This window comes from Arvicola amphibius, chromosome 12 (assembly GCF_903992535.2).
Source record: "Arvicola amphibius chromosome 12, mArvAmp1.2, whole genome shotgun sequence".
In the NCBI taxonomy this organism is placed as follows: domain Eukaryota; kingdom Metazoa; phylum Chordata; class Mammalia; order Rodentia; family Cricetidae; genus Arvicola; species Arvicola amphibius.
Window position 1 is genome coordinate 69,738,974 of NC_052058.2, and position 16,629 is coordinate 69,755,602.

The following is a 16,629-nucleotide window of genomic DNA, read 5'->3' on the forward strand; positions in this document are numbered from 1 at the left end:
ATGTGAAATGTGCACACCCATGTGAGCACGTACACATACATACACAGACACACACATACAAGGAAATGATGTTTAAAAAAGCATTCAAGCAGGTAGCACTAATCGGACTTGGTGGTTTACCAAGGAGAGAGAGAATGAAGATGGAAGTGGGTGGGGAATGTGGAGGGTGAGGGAGAGGGGAGCCAAAAGTGGATATAATCAAGATATATTGTATTCATGTATGAAATGATCAGAGAATAAATAAAAGGCCCTTTTGATGATAGATTCAAAAACGAAACAATTTGAGTTTTGTAAATTTTTTTTAAAAAGACTTGTTTGAAACCCAATTGCAAAAGTGCTTGCCAAGAAAAATAAACTGCGGGTTAATTAGCTTTGTGAGAGGAGCTGTTGGAAAAGCATCTAATTGGGGTTTCAGGATAATCCTGAGCACTGGCAACATGGTGATGATCTCCCAGTGCCGGGGCTGGCATTTGTCAGGTGCGTGGAGACGGGCCCTGGTCCTCTCCTCAGTATCCTCTGCCTGCTACCTCCTACATTGTGTTCAGCCCCGACTCCAACCCTTCATCCAGTGTCCTCTCCCCTGGGCCTTCCTTCCTCCACTTCTGCTGGTAAACATCCTCTTCATCATGCCTTCAGGGCCCAGTTCATATGCCACATATTTGGGACAGCTTAATGACCTCCCACTAGGGACAGCCTAACTACCAAACTTCATGACCTATGGCCTGCAGGTGTTTCCTACCAGGCTGAGTAAAGATTGAGTTCCACATACATACACTGTACCCTCTTCTAATTCAAGAGTCTCCCTGTTGAGAAGCCTAGAAGGTTGGGGCTGGAGGGGCTGGAGGGGCGGGGCCAGAGTCAGAGTCTGCTATACAGGAGCCTCAGGTCCTCAGGAACATTCCTTAACCACAGTCTCAGATTTCTTATCTGTTAGGTAGAGACCTTAGGAGCAATTATTCCGGGGTCACAGTGAGGAGGAAACAAGCTTACCATTTTCAGAGTGCTCAGAATAGTTGTGACCCTTAGGGAGCACAGAGCTGTGGGCTTTTTCATACATTCTAGTCACCTAATACTAAAGCAGGACCTTCCTTAAGAGCCCCCCAGTTTTCTGAAACGGTCCCTTTTGTCCTGGCTTCTCTGGGAGCTTTTTATCAAATTTTCTTCCTGTCTTGGCATCTACAAAATGGTCATGTCTTCCGTGTGTAAAAGTGTGTTGATGGGAAGCCTCTGGGTCCTTACGCTCACAGGAGCAGAAAAAGTTCTTACTGAAGATAATTGTGGAGCAGAACGGAAGATCAATGGCTTCACTCCCAAGTGCCATATGGGTAGAAATGGAGAAACAACTCCTGTGGTGGTCTGAACAAAAATGGTCCCCACAGGCTCGCATATTTTAATGCTTAGTCATTAGGGAGTAGCACTAATTAAAAAGGATTAGGAGGTGTGGCCTTGTTGGGGTGGGTGTGACCTTGTTGAGGTAGGTGTGGCCTTGTTAGGCTAGATGCAGCCACTACAAGGGAGGAAATGTGCCACTGGGAGGGGACTTTTGAAACCCACTGTGAAGATTCAAAAGTCCAATCCCGACCCAGTGTCTGTCAGCAGCCTATAGATCCAGATGCAGACTCTCAGCTACATCTTCAGTACCACGAGTGCCACCATGCTCCCCAACATGACGATAATGGACAAAACCTCTGAAACTGTAAGTGAACTGAACCCCAATTGAATGCTCTCTTCTATAAGAGTTGCTGTGGTTATGGTGTCTCTTCACAACAAGAGAACACTAAGACAACTACTTAATGTTTCTCAAGCTTTCCCGTAATCCAACACCCTTCACCAATGCAGTTGGCTTCTTTCTTTGTTTTAAAGGTAGAGCAGCAGAGGCCGGGTTAAAATGTGTCTGCTATGTTTTCCTTCCCAGCCTGGAACTCACCATCCTCCTGACCATGGCCTCTCGGATGTGAAAGATTACTAGTGAGCCCGCTGTAGCTGCCTGAATTCCCAGAGAGCCCGCTGTAGCTGCCTGAATTCCCAGAGAGCCCGCTGGACCTGCCTGAATTCCCAGTTAGCCCACTGTAGCTGCCTGAATTCCCAGAGAGCCCGCTGTAGCTGCCTGAATTCCCAGAGAGCCTGCTGTAGCTGCCTGAATTCCCAGTTAGCCCGCTGTAGCTGCCTGAATTCCCAGTTAGCCCGCTGTAGCTGCCTGAACTTTGTTTTAAAAAAGGGTTGCCCATTATTTCCTTGCAAGAGTTATTTTAGGGAACAACAGCTACTCTGGAAGCTCCAGAGGATTAGGTAAAGGACTTTTATCAAATTTCAGTCTGGGAAGCTAGGCCCAGATGGGTCTGAGAGAACCGAATTTTGGCAGTTTTAGGTATACATGGAATTGCAACATACACCCCCGCTATATCGGCTGTGAGGCTGGACAATATCAAACAGAAATCACCCTGATGCTAATCTGTACCTGGCTTTGAAGGCAATGCAGAAACAGGCCCCCAAACACCACACACTTGCACAGTGAAGTCTTTTCTTACCTCCTCGCAGGAGGAAGCATCCTATGAGTTCTGAAGTACACTGGGCTGCAGTATGAAGAAGCTAATCTGCGGGGCAGACAACACCCCTGGTAGATAAGCCACCGTGGGAGCACAGGATCTCAAGCTCCACCTAGCAAACATTCAGCGTGTGAGCAATCATCTGCTCACTGCCTATCTGGAGCCACTACTAAGGAACAATCACCGAGAGGCTTACACGCCCTCCCTTCGCAGAAGCGTAAAGCACGCTCTGCGCATAGGGCTCAGAACTCAGAAAGACTATGGAACTGCAGAAAGTACCCTACAGACCCTGCCAAGGCTACTGAAGGCCTCTGTGTTGGGAGGGGCCAGCCATTTCCTGCCAAGGGCCGGACAATAGAGATCTGTGGCTCTGCAGTCCTAGGTCCGACTTAAGGTTCCAACAGCTCAGTTCTCTGATGTAGCAGCATGAAGCAGCTTAGGCTGTGAACTCATGGATGAACACGACTCACGACTGAGTTCAATAGGACATCATCTCTGAAAACAAGTGGGGCCAGGCCCAACTTGAGGACCACAGTTTGCCAGCCACACTCTTGTCAGCCCTTCCAATTCAGATTAGGGACTAAGGCAAACAGAAGCCAAGTGCTGCCCTCAACAACACTCGACTGGCTAATATGTACACTGACTTGGGATTACAGATACAGATGGACTGACCCTAAGCAAAAATTGGAGGCTTTTCTCTCAAAGAAAAATACAGTCTTTACCACGATACACAGGCACCCCTCACCAGGCAGGAAGCAAGATTCCCTCCACCTTGGGTCTACAAAACATCCAGGGTAAGATGAGGGTCCTTAACAATATGACAGCAAGTCCCACAGTAGAGGCTATTGTCTCCCATCAATTCCCTCCGCTTAATCCTTCTCTGAAGCCAGGTGTACTATCTGGTGGCAACTGCTGCTGGGATCCCCACCCCCACACCTCAGAGGAGGCCCAACTCCTGGGACACTAAAATTCCTGCTATCAAATGACATAGTCTTTCACTAGAACCTTGCACATCCAGCCATACACCTCTTAAGCCTTAAGCCATCTTTGGTTTACAATACTGAATACAATGCAGATGTCACATAGCTGTCACGCGGTTGTGTTGGGAACAACAGGGAAGTCTGCACTTGATCACTACAGACATTTTTCCCTGGGCATTTCCAACCTGTGATTGATGGAATCCATAGATGTGAGAGCCCTGGGTACAGAGGGTCAACACATTCCCTCTCTGTGTGTATCTCCAAGGGAAAGGCTTATTTATTTGAACCAGCAGGGGTTACTCTACCAACCTCTGATCTTCCCAGTTAGGAAGTTCTTTGAGTTGACAATCTGGTCCATGTCTGAGCGGATGGTCCCTTCCAGGCCTTTTGTCAGGGCTCTGCACTCCTCCTTCAAGGCACTTAATCCTTCCGACACTTGGTGCTGAACCAGACCGTAGGCCTCCTCCAGGAGCTGTAACATGGAGCAGCACATGACCCGTGACTAAAGGAGCTACAGAAGAGAGGGAAGCAGGCCCAGCCAGACTCGCAGGTAAACAAAGCGGGGCACACATTCAAGCTTCAAGTTCAACTCTGTTTAGATTAGTTCTTTTGTCAGTGAGACTGAGCAGGCCCAAGGTAGACATTTTTCTATGTAGGAAGGAATTATTTTAAAACAACACCACATGCCCTAAAAAGTAAAGAGATGGGAATGTTCGCCTTGACAGCACAGTCGCAAAGCAACATGGCCGCTTACCCCAAACCAGGCCCGCTTCCTGTCATTCTTCTTCCCTTTCAGTTTAGGCAGCAGATCGGTCTGAAGGGTCGGCAGGAGCTCCTCCATCACCAGGTTACTCAGGACCTGCAGGGTAAAGGAGGCCGCAGGACATCAGTGGATGAAGGCCAGCTAGAGGTCTCATGACCGCACCCCTGGGCTACACAGGCTCAGAGGTGGGGGAATGAGGAGAGTGTTGACGCTGGGCATGGGGCTTAAGGCTGTGCACATGATGAGCGCATGAAATCTTGGTTCACAAGTTCAGAGGCGAATATTCTTCAACATTCACAGGGAACAGAAGTGTCTCTATTCCTGTTATCTCAAGGGGAAGAACATTTTCCTCAAATTCAAACTCCATATTCATGCTAAAAGGACCTCATGCACTTAGAATGAGAAGAGAGCTTCTTTTTATATTCCCAACATAATATTTTTATAGATTATTTGGGAGTTTCACATAATGCACACTGATCGTATTCACTTCCCAGTCCTTGTGACCTTCTCCATCCCACCCACCCCCCCCCCACAAAAAAAAGGGAAACAAATAAAAAATACCAATACCAAAGGAAAAAAATACCAAGTCTATTTTGTGTTGCTCACTGGAGCATGGTCAAAACCCCAGTGTCCAAATCCTTAAAGAAAACCCTAGTCCTTCCCCACCCCCACCCTGCCAGAATCCATCAGCTGTGAAGAGCTACCCTTCAGCATCCCTATCACAGTTTCTAAGAGCTGAGAGGGAGCTTTCAATGGCAGATAAGGCATCCTTAAACAGAGACTCAAGTTTGTACGTGATGGCCTGAGACTGCTGGTCTTCCAGGATTACCACTCTTTCTCAAGCCTCATGTCTCATTCTCCTTACCCCTACTCTTCCCACACACGCTTTCCACCCTCCAGTGCTTACAAAAAGAAGGGAGGGACAGAGTAAAGAAGAGGCAGCAACTGCTGACCGTTCCAGGCTTGTAGCACACAGCCCAGTCCAGCCCTTGTGTTGGCCATTCACTGTTAGCATGCTCAAGGAAAGGGCTCAAGGGGGTGCCAGGGGAGATAGAGCCAAGGTAATAGATGAAAATAGAGAAGCTCTTCAAGGTGGTTGGCTAAACCTCCTCCGAAGAGATAGAGCCTAAAAGGACCCTGGAAAGAAGAAAGAGAGTGTACCAGAGGGACAAGGGAGAAGACGATGCTGGTGAAAACGGAAATGGACAGTGGGAACCAGAGAACCAGAGATGTCAAAACAGACCAGGTGCAGAGAGCTGAAGGCATTGTAGATACGTGTGTGTGTGTGTGTGTGTGTGTGTGTGTGTGTGTGTGTACCTGGGCACTGCCTACTTTGAAGTATGATTTGTGAAAGGACGTATTGCTGGATGTGGTTGCACGTGCCCATAATCCCAGTGCTTAAGAGGTTGAGAGAGGAGGATAAAACACCCCAGGTCAGTGTGAGCTACATGGTGAGATCCTGTCTCAAAACAAAACAACCAGGACAAAGCATCAGAACTGGTTCCCTTGTCTTTAATTAAGCTCACATTGTTAAGCAACAGAACATTTCATTGTTTTGTTGTTTTAAATGGGAGGGGCATATGCCCTTAACAAATGTCTCCCAGGCTGCCGGGCTATGGGAGAAATATTTTTGCTTTATATTTTGGAAGGACTGTCTCTTGGTTCCCAGGAGAAGGGATTTCCTTCCAGGGACACACAGCCATCTGGGCTAATGTCTATGGCATAAAAGAGCTAAAATTCTTTCTTATTTCTCTTCTCCCACTCTGCTTTCTGTATTTAATGTCATGAAACGCAGAGACCTGTTAAAACCTGACCCCTCAAACTGGCTACTGGTATGTCAACTTTGCAGCAATGTCGTGAAGATGGAGTCCCTTAAGAGAGCAAGCAGCTCTTTCTCTTGGATGTAGGTTATCAGATGGATATTTCTGCCATTTCCCTGTCATTTCCTGAAAGCCAAGGATGGCTAGTGAGAATGTGCTCCACCACACGCTAACTGTGAAGCACCAACCCTTAAACCTTCCCTGTTGACGGCATGAAGACAACACCGTGTTTTAGTGGCAGCTTTCCGTTACAGCCATCCACTGAAGAAGGGAGCGGGAAAGTTGCCACACGCTTTTACTTGTCCATGTACTAGCTGGAATAGCATGACTGTTTATGAAAAGTACCATTAAGAAGTCTGGACCCCACTAGGCAAGCAACAGAAGATAAATTAGCACCAAATACTATGAAACAATTTGACATTTGTGATTTGTGGGCTAAGCATAATTGAGGGGACATCAAGAGTTTTCTGAGTGCTTTGTAGGAATGTTTCCAAATCTATACTAAAGTTTTGTGCGGATCAAAGCCATTGTTGCCTTGGATCTGAGCAGTACCCCACATGTCCACTCATGAGGCCCCCACCCTTCCTTCCCTGCTCCCAGAGCTGACTTGGGTGTCTCTGCTGCTCAGACTCACTTAACCAGGACTCTTGTCAGGATCAGAGCTTGGCTGCAAGAGCAGCCTGCAGACGATGGTTCGCTAGGAGGGAGGGCATTGCTGAGAAGAGCAGCAGGCAGCAGAGTGCACGACCGCTGGAGACGTCTGGCCTGTGAAGTGGAAATGACATTCATCCCAACTGACCTCCCCCTTCTCATACAAATTCAATCCATTGGGAATCAAGGAAGTTCTCTCTGAGCTCACTGGCCAGCCATAAGGCAATGGACACCCTCACAAAACTCACTGGATGTGGTCTTTCTCCAGGGTAGAACTTGCTGGACTGAGCGACAAGCAGGCTGCACCCCTGAGCACTTGGACTCCTGGGAAAGAAGCTGCTAGGCTTGGTACAGCCTGAAGGGCTCCCCTCTGCTGCAGTGTGGATCTACCTAAGCGATGAAGATAACAGACAGGGCTTTCACAGGCCTTGAAAATTCACTGAAGGACTTGTGTTTGCCTCTGTTAACCACTCTTTATGGCTAAGAGATGAATCCTCCCCACACCGTGCCTTTTTTGTTTTTGAAGAAATTATAAGAAACTTGACATATGAAAATATCATGGAAATCAGCAGGTTCAGCAACTCAATTCAATGGGTAACTCCTGGTATGCAGGTCTCACCCCAAGCAAGTAAGTTCTAGTTTGGAACCTATGCCCAAGAGTTACCGAGTCTGGCATGAGGAAAGAGAGCTAGCTAAAAGGGATGGAGATGAAAGCAAAACTTAATGAGAAATGATGTCACGGTTGCAAAGTCTTAAACGCAAGAATCATAATTATCCTAGTTTGTCCCTCTGTGGAAACCAGATTGATTTTGAGCATGAGTGTGAATAGATTTGAGAAGACACAAATGTTATACACAAAGGCCAAAGAAAACCGACATTCCATTTGGGTGGGCTTGCAGTTTTCTGGTCTTTCCCACACAATGTTCCAAGAAATTTGCTCCTATTTTACAACTTAGTGACTTAAAAAGAAAATATGCCTGGGAAAATAGGAAAGAAGGGGAAGAGAAGCTAATGAGGGTAGTGAGTGGGTAGGGGTTGGGAATAGCCCTGAAGCCTGTAGGGCCTGTGGTGCCGAGGCCCAAGCATACTCATCCCACAGTACCCTCCCCATTCTCTCACGCCAGCTCCATCCTGACACGGCTTTGTCCCTCTCCTGTCCATTCAGGGTGACCTGACCTGGCCCACTCTCCATAAGCAACGTCCTGAGTCTGTGGGCTTTTTGAGGGAAAGTAGCTAATATAATAAATACAATAATAAAAGGTTCTCTGACCTCCCCATCAAATAGAATGCACTGAGTTTTACTTTTCATAGTCTTATATTTTGAAAAGGAGAGAAGATGGTTGGAAATTTTAACTGCTGGGACGTGGAGATTAAAATTTCATCACACATACAGGAAACCAAATATGCCATCAGATCAATCCAAATGAACGACCCGGCAGGGCATGGTGGTGGATGCCTCTGATATGTGAATAAGGAAGCAGAGGGGGGTAAGGCAAGAGTTTGAGGTCAGCCTGAGGTGCATGCTGAGACTCTATCCCCAAACAATAACAACAAAGCCCGAACCACTCACTGACAGCCACACCACCGTGCCCCAAAACAACCAGAGCGCACTCACTGACAGCCACACCACCGTGCCCCAAAACAACCAGATAGCACTCACAGACAGTCACGCCACTGTGCCCCAAAATAACAGGAGCGCACTCACGGACAGTCACACCACCGTGCCCCCAAACAACAGGAGCGCACTCACGGACGGTCACACCACTGTGCCCCCAAACAACAGGAGCACACTCACGGACAGTCATACCACTGTGCCCCTAAACAACAGGAGCGCACTCACGCACTCACGGATGGCCATGCTGCCCTGCTTCCTGTCAGACTGAAAGCTGTGAGGAGGAGTGAGTCTAAGAAAGGAGGAAGCCCCTTCTGAGGGCAGGGCCTGTGTCCGACTGGCCCCTTGGCCCTGTGTGACTGAAGGACTATAGATGAGTGTGTCTACTTAGAGGGTCACACTCATGATCATCTGAATAATGACCAGTCTCGGAGGAACGGCAACACTCAGTGTGGGACGTTTTCTGGTCGTACAACCAGGCAGCTCTGTGGGAATCACGAACCAGTCTCCCCTACCTGGCTAATTTAAAGGCAAATAATAAATACACCTGGTCCCTGCAGCTACCTGACAGTTTTGCAGGTTGCTTTCTCTCGGGATTTCATTTGACAGTGCTCACAGCTCATATTGACAAGTAGAAAATATGTTGATGTTTTTACCAGCATACAAATACAAATACCTAACAGCCTGCCAGGCATGCTATTCTGAGACACTGCTCTGCCTGGACCTTTGCCTAAAATAACCATTACCATGTAGGCCTGCCATGCTCGTGTGAGTTATTACTATGACAAGAATGACATATAAAGGGTCATTCAGCACTCTTGCACCTTATATAGCACGTAGCACATGTTAGCCTAAAAGAAAAAGCAGACAGAAAACACACACATGCACACACACACACACCCTGAAATACTAAACCCCAGAAAAGATCTATTAAATATTTGTTTTCAGGATAAAGGAATGTGAACTGGCATGTGGTTAAGCCTGTGAGTGAAGGAAGATAGGAAGCAAGTGACATAGCCCAAGCTCAGGAGATAATAAATCCTGGTCTAGCTCCACGGTTAGTGTTAGGCTCCTGGGTGAGGCAGAGGACAGCCTTCCTTTGCCATCTGTCCACTCACTTATGACCCTGAGACCATCATCTGCACAGGCAGGAACCACTCTCTCATGTGAGCTCTGAGCCACAAGCCCCCAGCATAGTGCATGGCATGGAGTGGACACTCAGTAAAGTTACTGTGTGCATAACACTGCACTGGACACTCAGTAAAGTTACTGTGTGCATAACACTGCGCGGGTCATTTGGCTGTTCCGTGCCTCCCAGTTCCCTCGCCCAAGCTTCCCTTCCCACTCCTCAAGATGAACAGACTGAGGATCTGAACATTATGAAGTACCACACAACATTTTAATGCAGAGCTCTCTGCTAGCTATCTGCTAGTTAAATGTGTTGTCTATTTGCTAGGCTAGTCAGTAGCAAATGCTTCTACTTCTTACACTTTGAGTTTTCTTTGGGGCATAAAGTATTGTAAATCTCAACTTCTCAAAGTTGTCCATGGATGCACTTCTGCAAAGTATCAGAGACTAAGAACTGTTAGAAACTCTCAAGTTTCCTCGGGTTGGGAATACACAAATATGTGCGTGGATGAACTGAAGTGCAAAGGAAAGCCTTTATGTCTGCTTTGCAGTGAAATGGACAGGAAAGACAGGAAAGACCTTGTGTCTGGCTTTGAGAGAGATGCTTCAGCAAAGCCTCTGCTATGTTTGGATTCATCAGTAGAGGCTGAGAAATTGTCTTGGGACTGTTTAAACCTTGAAGAACGGCTGCTTCTAGGGAGAATCTGTATTTGGTGTATGTGGGAGCTTGCCGCTGCATCAGCCTTGGTCCTAAGACACTCCTGGCAAACCTGGGGTTCTTCCTTTTGATTATGGCTCCCCGCGAACAAAAGGGACTGATATTTGTGGGGGCTGTCGGCTCTCACGGGCAGCAAGAGCAAGATGACTTTGGTAGCTGGGACCTTTCTCAGCCCCTATTAACCTTGTATATGTTTGAATAAAGTAACTGGAGTGAGCTAGCTGGGTGTCAGCCTTTTCCAAGAAGGCTGAACCCCACTGCTCCTTCGGAAAATAAAGAGTTAGCATCTTGGTGAGCATCTCTCTCTACTGCAGCATCTACAACTCAACATCAAACATTATGTGGATATGTATATACATACTCAACACAGAGAGACAGGAAGCCTTCAACTCATACTTCAAACAACCAGGAGCATGTCCATCACTGTGCACAAACGTCACTTTGCACATTTGCTGACCCAGCAGAGTGTTGTGGGCTGAATGCCAGGTCTGCTGGCCTTCATATCAGGTACCCGATGGCTTAGTGACTAGATGCTTTCAGATAACTGAGGGAAGTGTTTTGGGAACCACAACTTCTATCCGTGCAGCTTTCTGCGGATCATGTGTTAAATGGCCCTGACCTCCTCCAACGTAGAGAGAGGATCTAAGGCCCACATTACCTGGACTTCATCCCCAGTGATCATCTCCCACGAGCCATAGTGACCCTTCTCCTGCCGGAAGAACTGCACAGCTTCTAAAAAGGCTTGGGCTTCAAATGTCGTCTGCTTCATATAATCTAAAAGGAAGAAAGGGGGCATTTAATAAAGAGAAAGGAGGCTTTGCATTTTTCTGTGGTTCTTCAAGTAAAAGGAAGTAACTTTTTTATATAACATTTCTATTATAAGTCACAAAACTGTGAGAACACAAAAAACTAAGCAAGTAGTTCATTAGGAGTCTATTTGTGTATATATGTACATATATATAATATATATGTACATGTATACACATATGTATATATGTACATGTATACACATATGTATATATGTATCACTGCTTACTCGCCATCCACGCCAATAATTCCATCACTTACTGAGCGAAGTGCTCAGAACCACCATCACCTTCCCCTTACCTCTCTCTCTCTCCCCCTCCCTCACCTCAAATGCTTTCCCAGGCACCAAGTGAGTGCATGCCACCATTAAACAAGCCTATCACACGAACAATCCATTAGTGGTACATCTAAACCCAAGCTAAAGTCCAATTTCTCTATGAGCTGACATCAGCCCTTTCTGTCAAAAGCATGTCTATATAGGATGCTAATTTATGCAAATTAAAATGATAATTGATGACACATAGCACAGTACTATTTATTAAAGCACATCACCTATTTCATTGAGAACTGACAGAAATCCCAGAGGAGAGCATTGTTATCGCCTCCTTTGACGGAGGAGGCTGACAAGGCACAAAAGGCTGAATTAACTGCTGGAGGTCATACAGGCAGCAAGTGGAGGATCCAGGTAGAGCTGGGGAGGGTACCTGACTTTTAGCCTGCTTCTAATCATCACATTATATGTCCTAACTTGATGAGCTTGTCCCTCAAAAGATACGGACTTTCTTTCTTTCTTTCTTTCTTTCTTTCTTTCTTTCTTTCTTTCTTTCTTTATTTCTTTGACAGGGTTTCTCTGTGTAGCCCTGGCTGTCCTGGAACTTGCTCTGTAGACCAGGCTGGCCTAGAACTCACAAAGATCCACCTGCTTCTGCCTCCTGAGTGCTGGGACTAAAGGCGTGCACCACCACCGCCCAGCAAATACTACATTTTAATGCTGTTATGTCTGAGAAATAATATCTCATCAGAAAGGAATGATTGACCAGTGGTGGGATTGAAAGTATGGACCTGGGAGCTGGGACAGAATAGCCTTCTGGGAATTCCTTAAGTCACGCTATGTGTCCTCCTTCCCAGCACCTAAAACTAGCTTGTGGTTTGTGGTTTGGTTTGGTTTTGATATTTTTGCTTTTTGTTTGTTTGTGTTGTTTTTCTTAGGATTTGCTGAGGTACTCACTCTATAGCCCAGGCACACTTGGAACTCACAATCCTGTCCCAGCCTCCTGGGTGCTAGAATTACAGGCATGTGTCACCACACCAGCGAAAACCAGATCTTGGAGGAGGAAATGGTAGCAGAATTGTAGAGATTTCGGTGTGGGAAATGAGCTTTAAAAACAATCATGAACCAGCAAGACGGCTCAGAGGACAAAGGTGTTTGCCACTGTGGTAGTTTGAAAGAAAACGGCCCCCAAAAGGACTGGCCCTATTGGGAGGTGTGGCCTTGTTGGAGCAGATATGGCTTTGCTAGAGGAAGTGTGTCACTGTGAAGGCAGGCTTTGAGGTCTTAAATATACCCAAACCACGTCCAGGGTCTCAGGACCACTTCCTCTTGTCTGTGAGTCAAGATGTAAGAACTCTCAGCTCCCTCCCCAGCACCATGTGTGCCTGTGAGCTGCCACACTCCCAGCTGCCATGTCCCTCCATGATGATAATGGACTAAACCTCTGAATTGTAAGTGAGCCACCACAATTTAATGTTTTTCCTTTCTAAGAGTTGCCGTGGTCATGGTGTCTCTTCACGGCAATGGAAAGCCTAATTAAGACAGCCACCGAGCTTGATGGCCTGAGTTCAATCCCTGAGACGTACAGGGTAGAAGGAAAGAACCAACTCCTACAAGTTAGCCTCTGACCCCTGTCATGGCACACATACATACACACAATCAATCATCCATCAATAAATGTAATTAAAATTAAAAATAGTCTAAACAGGCACTTTTGGGGGCGCAACTCAATGGTAGCGTTCACTTAGCAGGCATTGGTTCTTTTTTTTTTTTTTTTTGGTTTTTCGAGACAGGGTTTCTCTGTGGGTTTGGGGCCTGTCCTGGAACTAGCTCTGTAGACCGGGCTGGTCTTGAACTCACAGAGATCCGTCTGCCTCTGCCTCCCGAGTGCTGGGATTAAAGGCATGCGCCACTACCACCTGGCACAGGTATTGGTTCTAAATCTGATAAGCTTTATGCCCAACACACACACACACACACACACACACACACACACACACACCTCTAATCAAATCATAAAGAAATCCACCTAGAATGGGGAAGTGGAGGGAGGTTAAAGGGCAAGCTTCCACTACCAAAATGGCACACAGCTCTCTTGCTAGAAACCACAGTCTATATATAGATCATCGTCAAGTATTGGTGCTATTAGAATGAAGGCAGCTGGCTCACTGCAGACAGGGGTGGCATCGGAGTTCTAGATTAGCAGAATCACTCAGTCATAAATGGTTGTTACAGGGACTGGGCATAACTTAAGATAATCAGTCTGCCCTGGCAGGTAGCAACCAACTGACAGTGTGGATTACCTTCCTTTGAGATTGGTTTGCCAGACTACAAAGCACTAGGCACTTAAAAGAAGAAACACAGCTCAGGACACAGTATCTACAAGAGTTAAAGAGTCTTCATAGTCAGGGTACCACGAAGCCTAGGAGGGACACCTTCAAAATGCAGACAAGGAACCAACATCTCTTAACATCAACACAGAGTTTTGCTCAAAGGGGAAAACTGAAAGAGTGGCCTGCCCCACAAATCAGGTTTTCAAATTTAAGTATCTTCTTTCTTGTTATTTTTCTTGGCTTGGCAACTCATTCAGTGTTTAACCTCAGAGGATTAGAAAATGAACACTAAAGTCGTCCAATACAATTGCCAATGCCAGCGGCGGTGCTCTCCCCACAGTGGGATGTGACACAGGGCTCAGCACACTGGGAAGGACTGGGTGGAGCGAGATGGAAACTGTAATTATCATGTGGAGACTCAAGATGACTCATGGGCTCTTATTTTTAACAGCTGTTTTCATTTTCAACCTAAGGAAACAAAGAAATGGGGAGAAAAAGTGACTCTGTATTTGGATGGGGGGGGGGAGGGAGAATGGCCAAGGAACGGAGGTTTGGATCCCTCAGTGACAAGCAATCTGACTTCTCTTACTTCTCCGGCTGACCTCGGTAACTGCAGGAGATACTTTATAACCTGTCCATGGCCTTCTGTGTCTACACCAAAACAAACTGACATCTATTCTGATGAGAATACTGCTAAAAGTTTTTTGGGGGGGAAATGGAAGAAAATAGGATTTGGAGGCAATGATATTAGCTTTAGAAAAAGAACCAAAGAAGGAATGTCAGAAAGCGAGCATGCAATGGTGTGGGAATGGCACACCTTATCCTTAGAGGAGAAAGGAATAAGGGACAAAATGGTTACAAAAGAAGCCACAGTTGGTCAACAGTGGAATCCAGGAAATAGAGAGCTGTCATCATTAGGACAAATGAAATTTTAACTTTCCTATTTCTGTAGTCAGGAAAAGATCTATGTTGTCATTTGTCATTAGATTTTCAACTTATAAGCAAATTAAACAAATTAACTTATAAAGAACTTAGAGGGGAAATCTGCCACAGAGTAAGTTTCTCTGTGAGTGTCTATTCTGGTCAAAAATCAAAACTAAGAAGGCAATCACATGTTCACTAAGCAAACAGAGAAAGACAGCTGTGCAGTGCAGTTGTAAAATGACCTTTGTCTCTCTCGGGTTGTTTCAAGAGGCAGAGCTGAAGTCAGTACAGGTGTTTGAGAGAAAGCAGATTCCCAAGTTACTCGATCAGCGCCCTGTTCTTAAGGGAACACACTGCAGCTGCGCAGCTGCCCTCCCTCAAGCCAATGAGGGGGCAGGGAGTTTAGCACCGTGGCCTCCAGCATCGGTGGTTTGGGCTCTTCCGTGAAGCTTTCCCTCTGTAGGAAAGCAAGTAGGCCAGAATTCCCTTTTCCCACGTGCTGTAAGACTATACAGGGGGCCACATGTACCAGGGAGAGCAATTTAGGCATTTCTTAAAGCCGGATGAAGAAATTGACGGGGCGGTACTTCCCTAGCTGAAGGTCACACAGCTGGTCAGAGTTTTAGTCAAGAGCCGAAATATCCTGCATGCTTGGCATTCACACTAGAATCACAGACTTTGCGAGTCAGGAGTGATCTTACTTGTCACCGACGGGAAGCTTTAGCTCAGTGCCGAGAATCTTCAGAATGTCGGAACAGTGTTCTCTTGGTCTTGGCTCAAACAGCTCTAGTGACAGAAAGCTCACAGTTTAACGAAATGATTCTTTCTGCTTCTGAACTGCTCTAATTATTCTAAAATTTAAATTTTCTCCTTCTTTGGAGCCATTACGTTTCCATGCAGCCCCTCCGCCACACCACACACACAACCCAATTTCCCTCTTACAGAGTAAATTAATTGTCATTTCTCCTTTTCCATACGGTGGGGTTAAATTCCAGGCATCCACTGAGGGGGCTGATTTTCCTTCAGCTGCTCTTTAAAGAATTTACCCTTTGGATCTCTTTAATTTAACCTTTTTTTTTCTCCTCGGTTATCCATTCTTAATTCCTCTTGGCTCTAGAACTCACCCGATACATGGGACAGTCTCCCGCGCCCTTTCTGGCTTCTTCTTTAATGCAGCTACAGTGTCCGGGTGACTCATGCCTTTTTTTGAAATCCAATAAAATCCATAAATGTTTTTCATATGAAATGCTTGTCAGCCTAAGCGTCTCCTAATCTGCACTTCTGCTTTTTGACTTTGGGACAGCCTTTAAAGCTTAGCCATGTTAAGCGACAACTTGCTGTGATCGGCCCCACTTGGCAAACCATTTAAAAATCACATACCCCCTTTCATCCAAGAACCAGAAAATTTGCTAGAGTTGCCCTCTTTGTTTCTACCCAATTCACTGGAGGAAAAAAAAAGGTTCCTAAAGTCAGGGGCACAGACAAACCCTGGGAAACTGTAAGCATTTTCGGAGACATGTGGGAGACACATTGTAGCCATTCATTCAACACTCAGTATCCCCCAGGGCCAGGAAGTGTCTAGGAAGTCCAGCTCTCCTTGGTCTCTGCAGAGGCCCTCATCCATGCAGCTGCATGGAAAACTCATATTTGAGAGAGATGATTAAGAATTTTGCAAGGGAAACTGTGCTTTCCTAGGCCTCCTGGGGACAGTTATTCAGGGGGCCAGCCAGAGAGACATCATTTTTGGTTTTTTCCACTTGTACAGATTTATAACATGCCTGAGTGAACCGAAAGCACAAAGCTCCCAGGCCTGGAGTGGCTGTATACTGTAACTCTGGCTGCTGGGCCAGAGCTGGGCTTGGAAGTTGCCCAGTTCTTCTATCTGAAGGATAACCCACACCAAGCCCTGTTAACTGATCTGCCTAGCGATTTGGGCAAGTTATGTAACAGCATTACTCCCCGGGGCTGCTGCGGTTCTGCCTACCACAGACACTTCTAAACTGTCCTCAGGGCCAACTCATAGTGCCCTCCTCGGCCAGCTCCAGGGAGGATGTTTGTCCTGGTGTTTTCTCTAGA

General features: G+C 46.4%; 1 protein-coding gene across 1 annotated transcript in view; it reads right to left on the minus strand.

Moving 5' to 3' along the window:
* The window catches only part of Niban1 (niban apoptosis regulator 1), a 153,122-nt gene that overhangs the window by 28,761 nt on the left and 107,732 nt on the right, over window positions 1-16,629 (minus strand). The window contains exons 6-8 of the mRNA XM_038349202.1: window positions 10,877-10,992; window positions 4,281-4,385; window positions 3,836-3,998 (exon numbers count right to left, since the gene is read on the minus strand). Coding sequence (XP_038205130.1) covers window positions 3,836-3,998; window positions 4,281-4,385; window positions 10,877-10,992 — 384 coding nt within the window. The remainder of the gene's footprint in view (window positions 1-3,835; window positions 3,999-4,280; window positions 4,386-10,876; window positions 10,993-16,629) is intronic.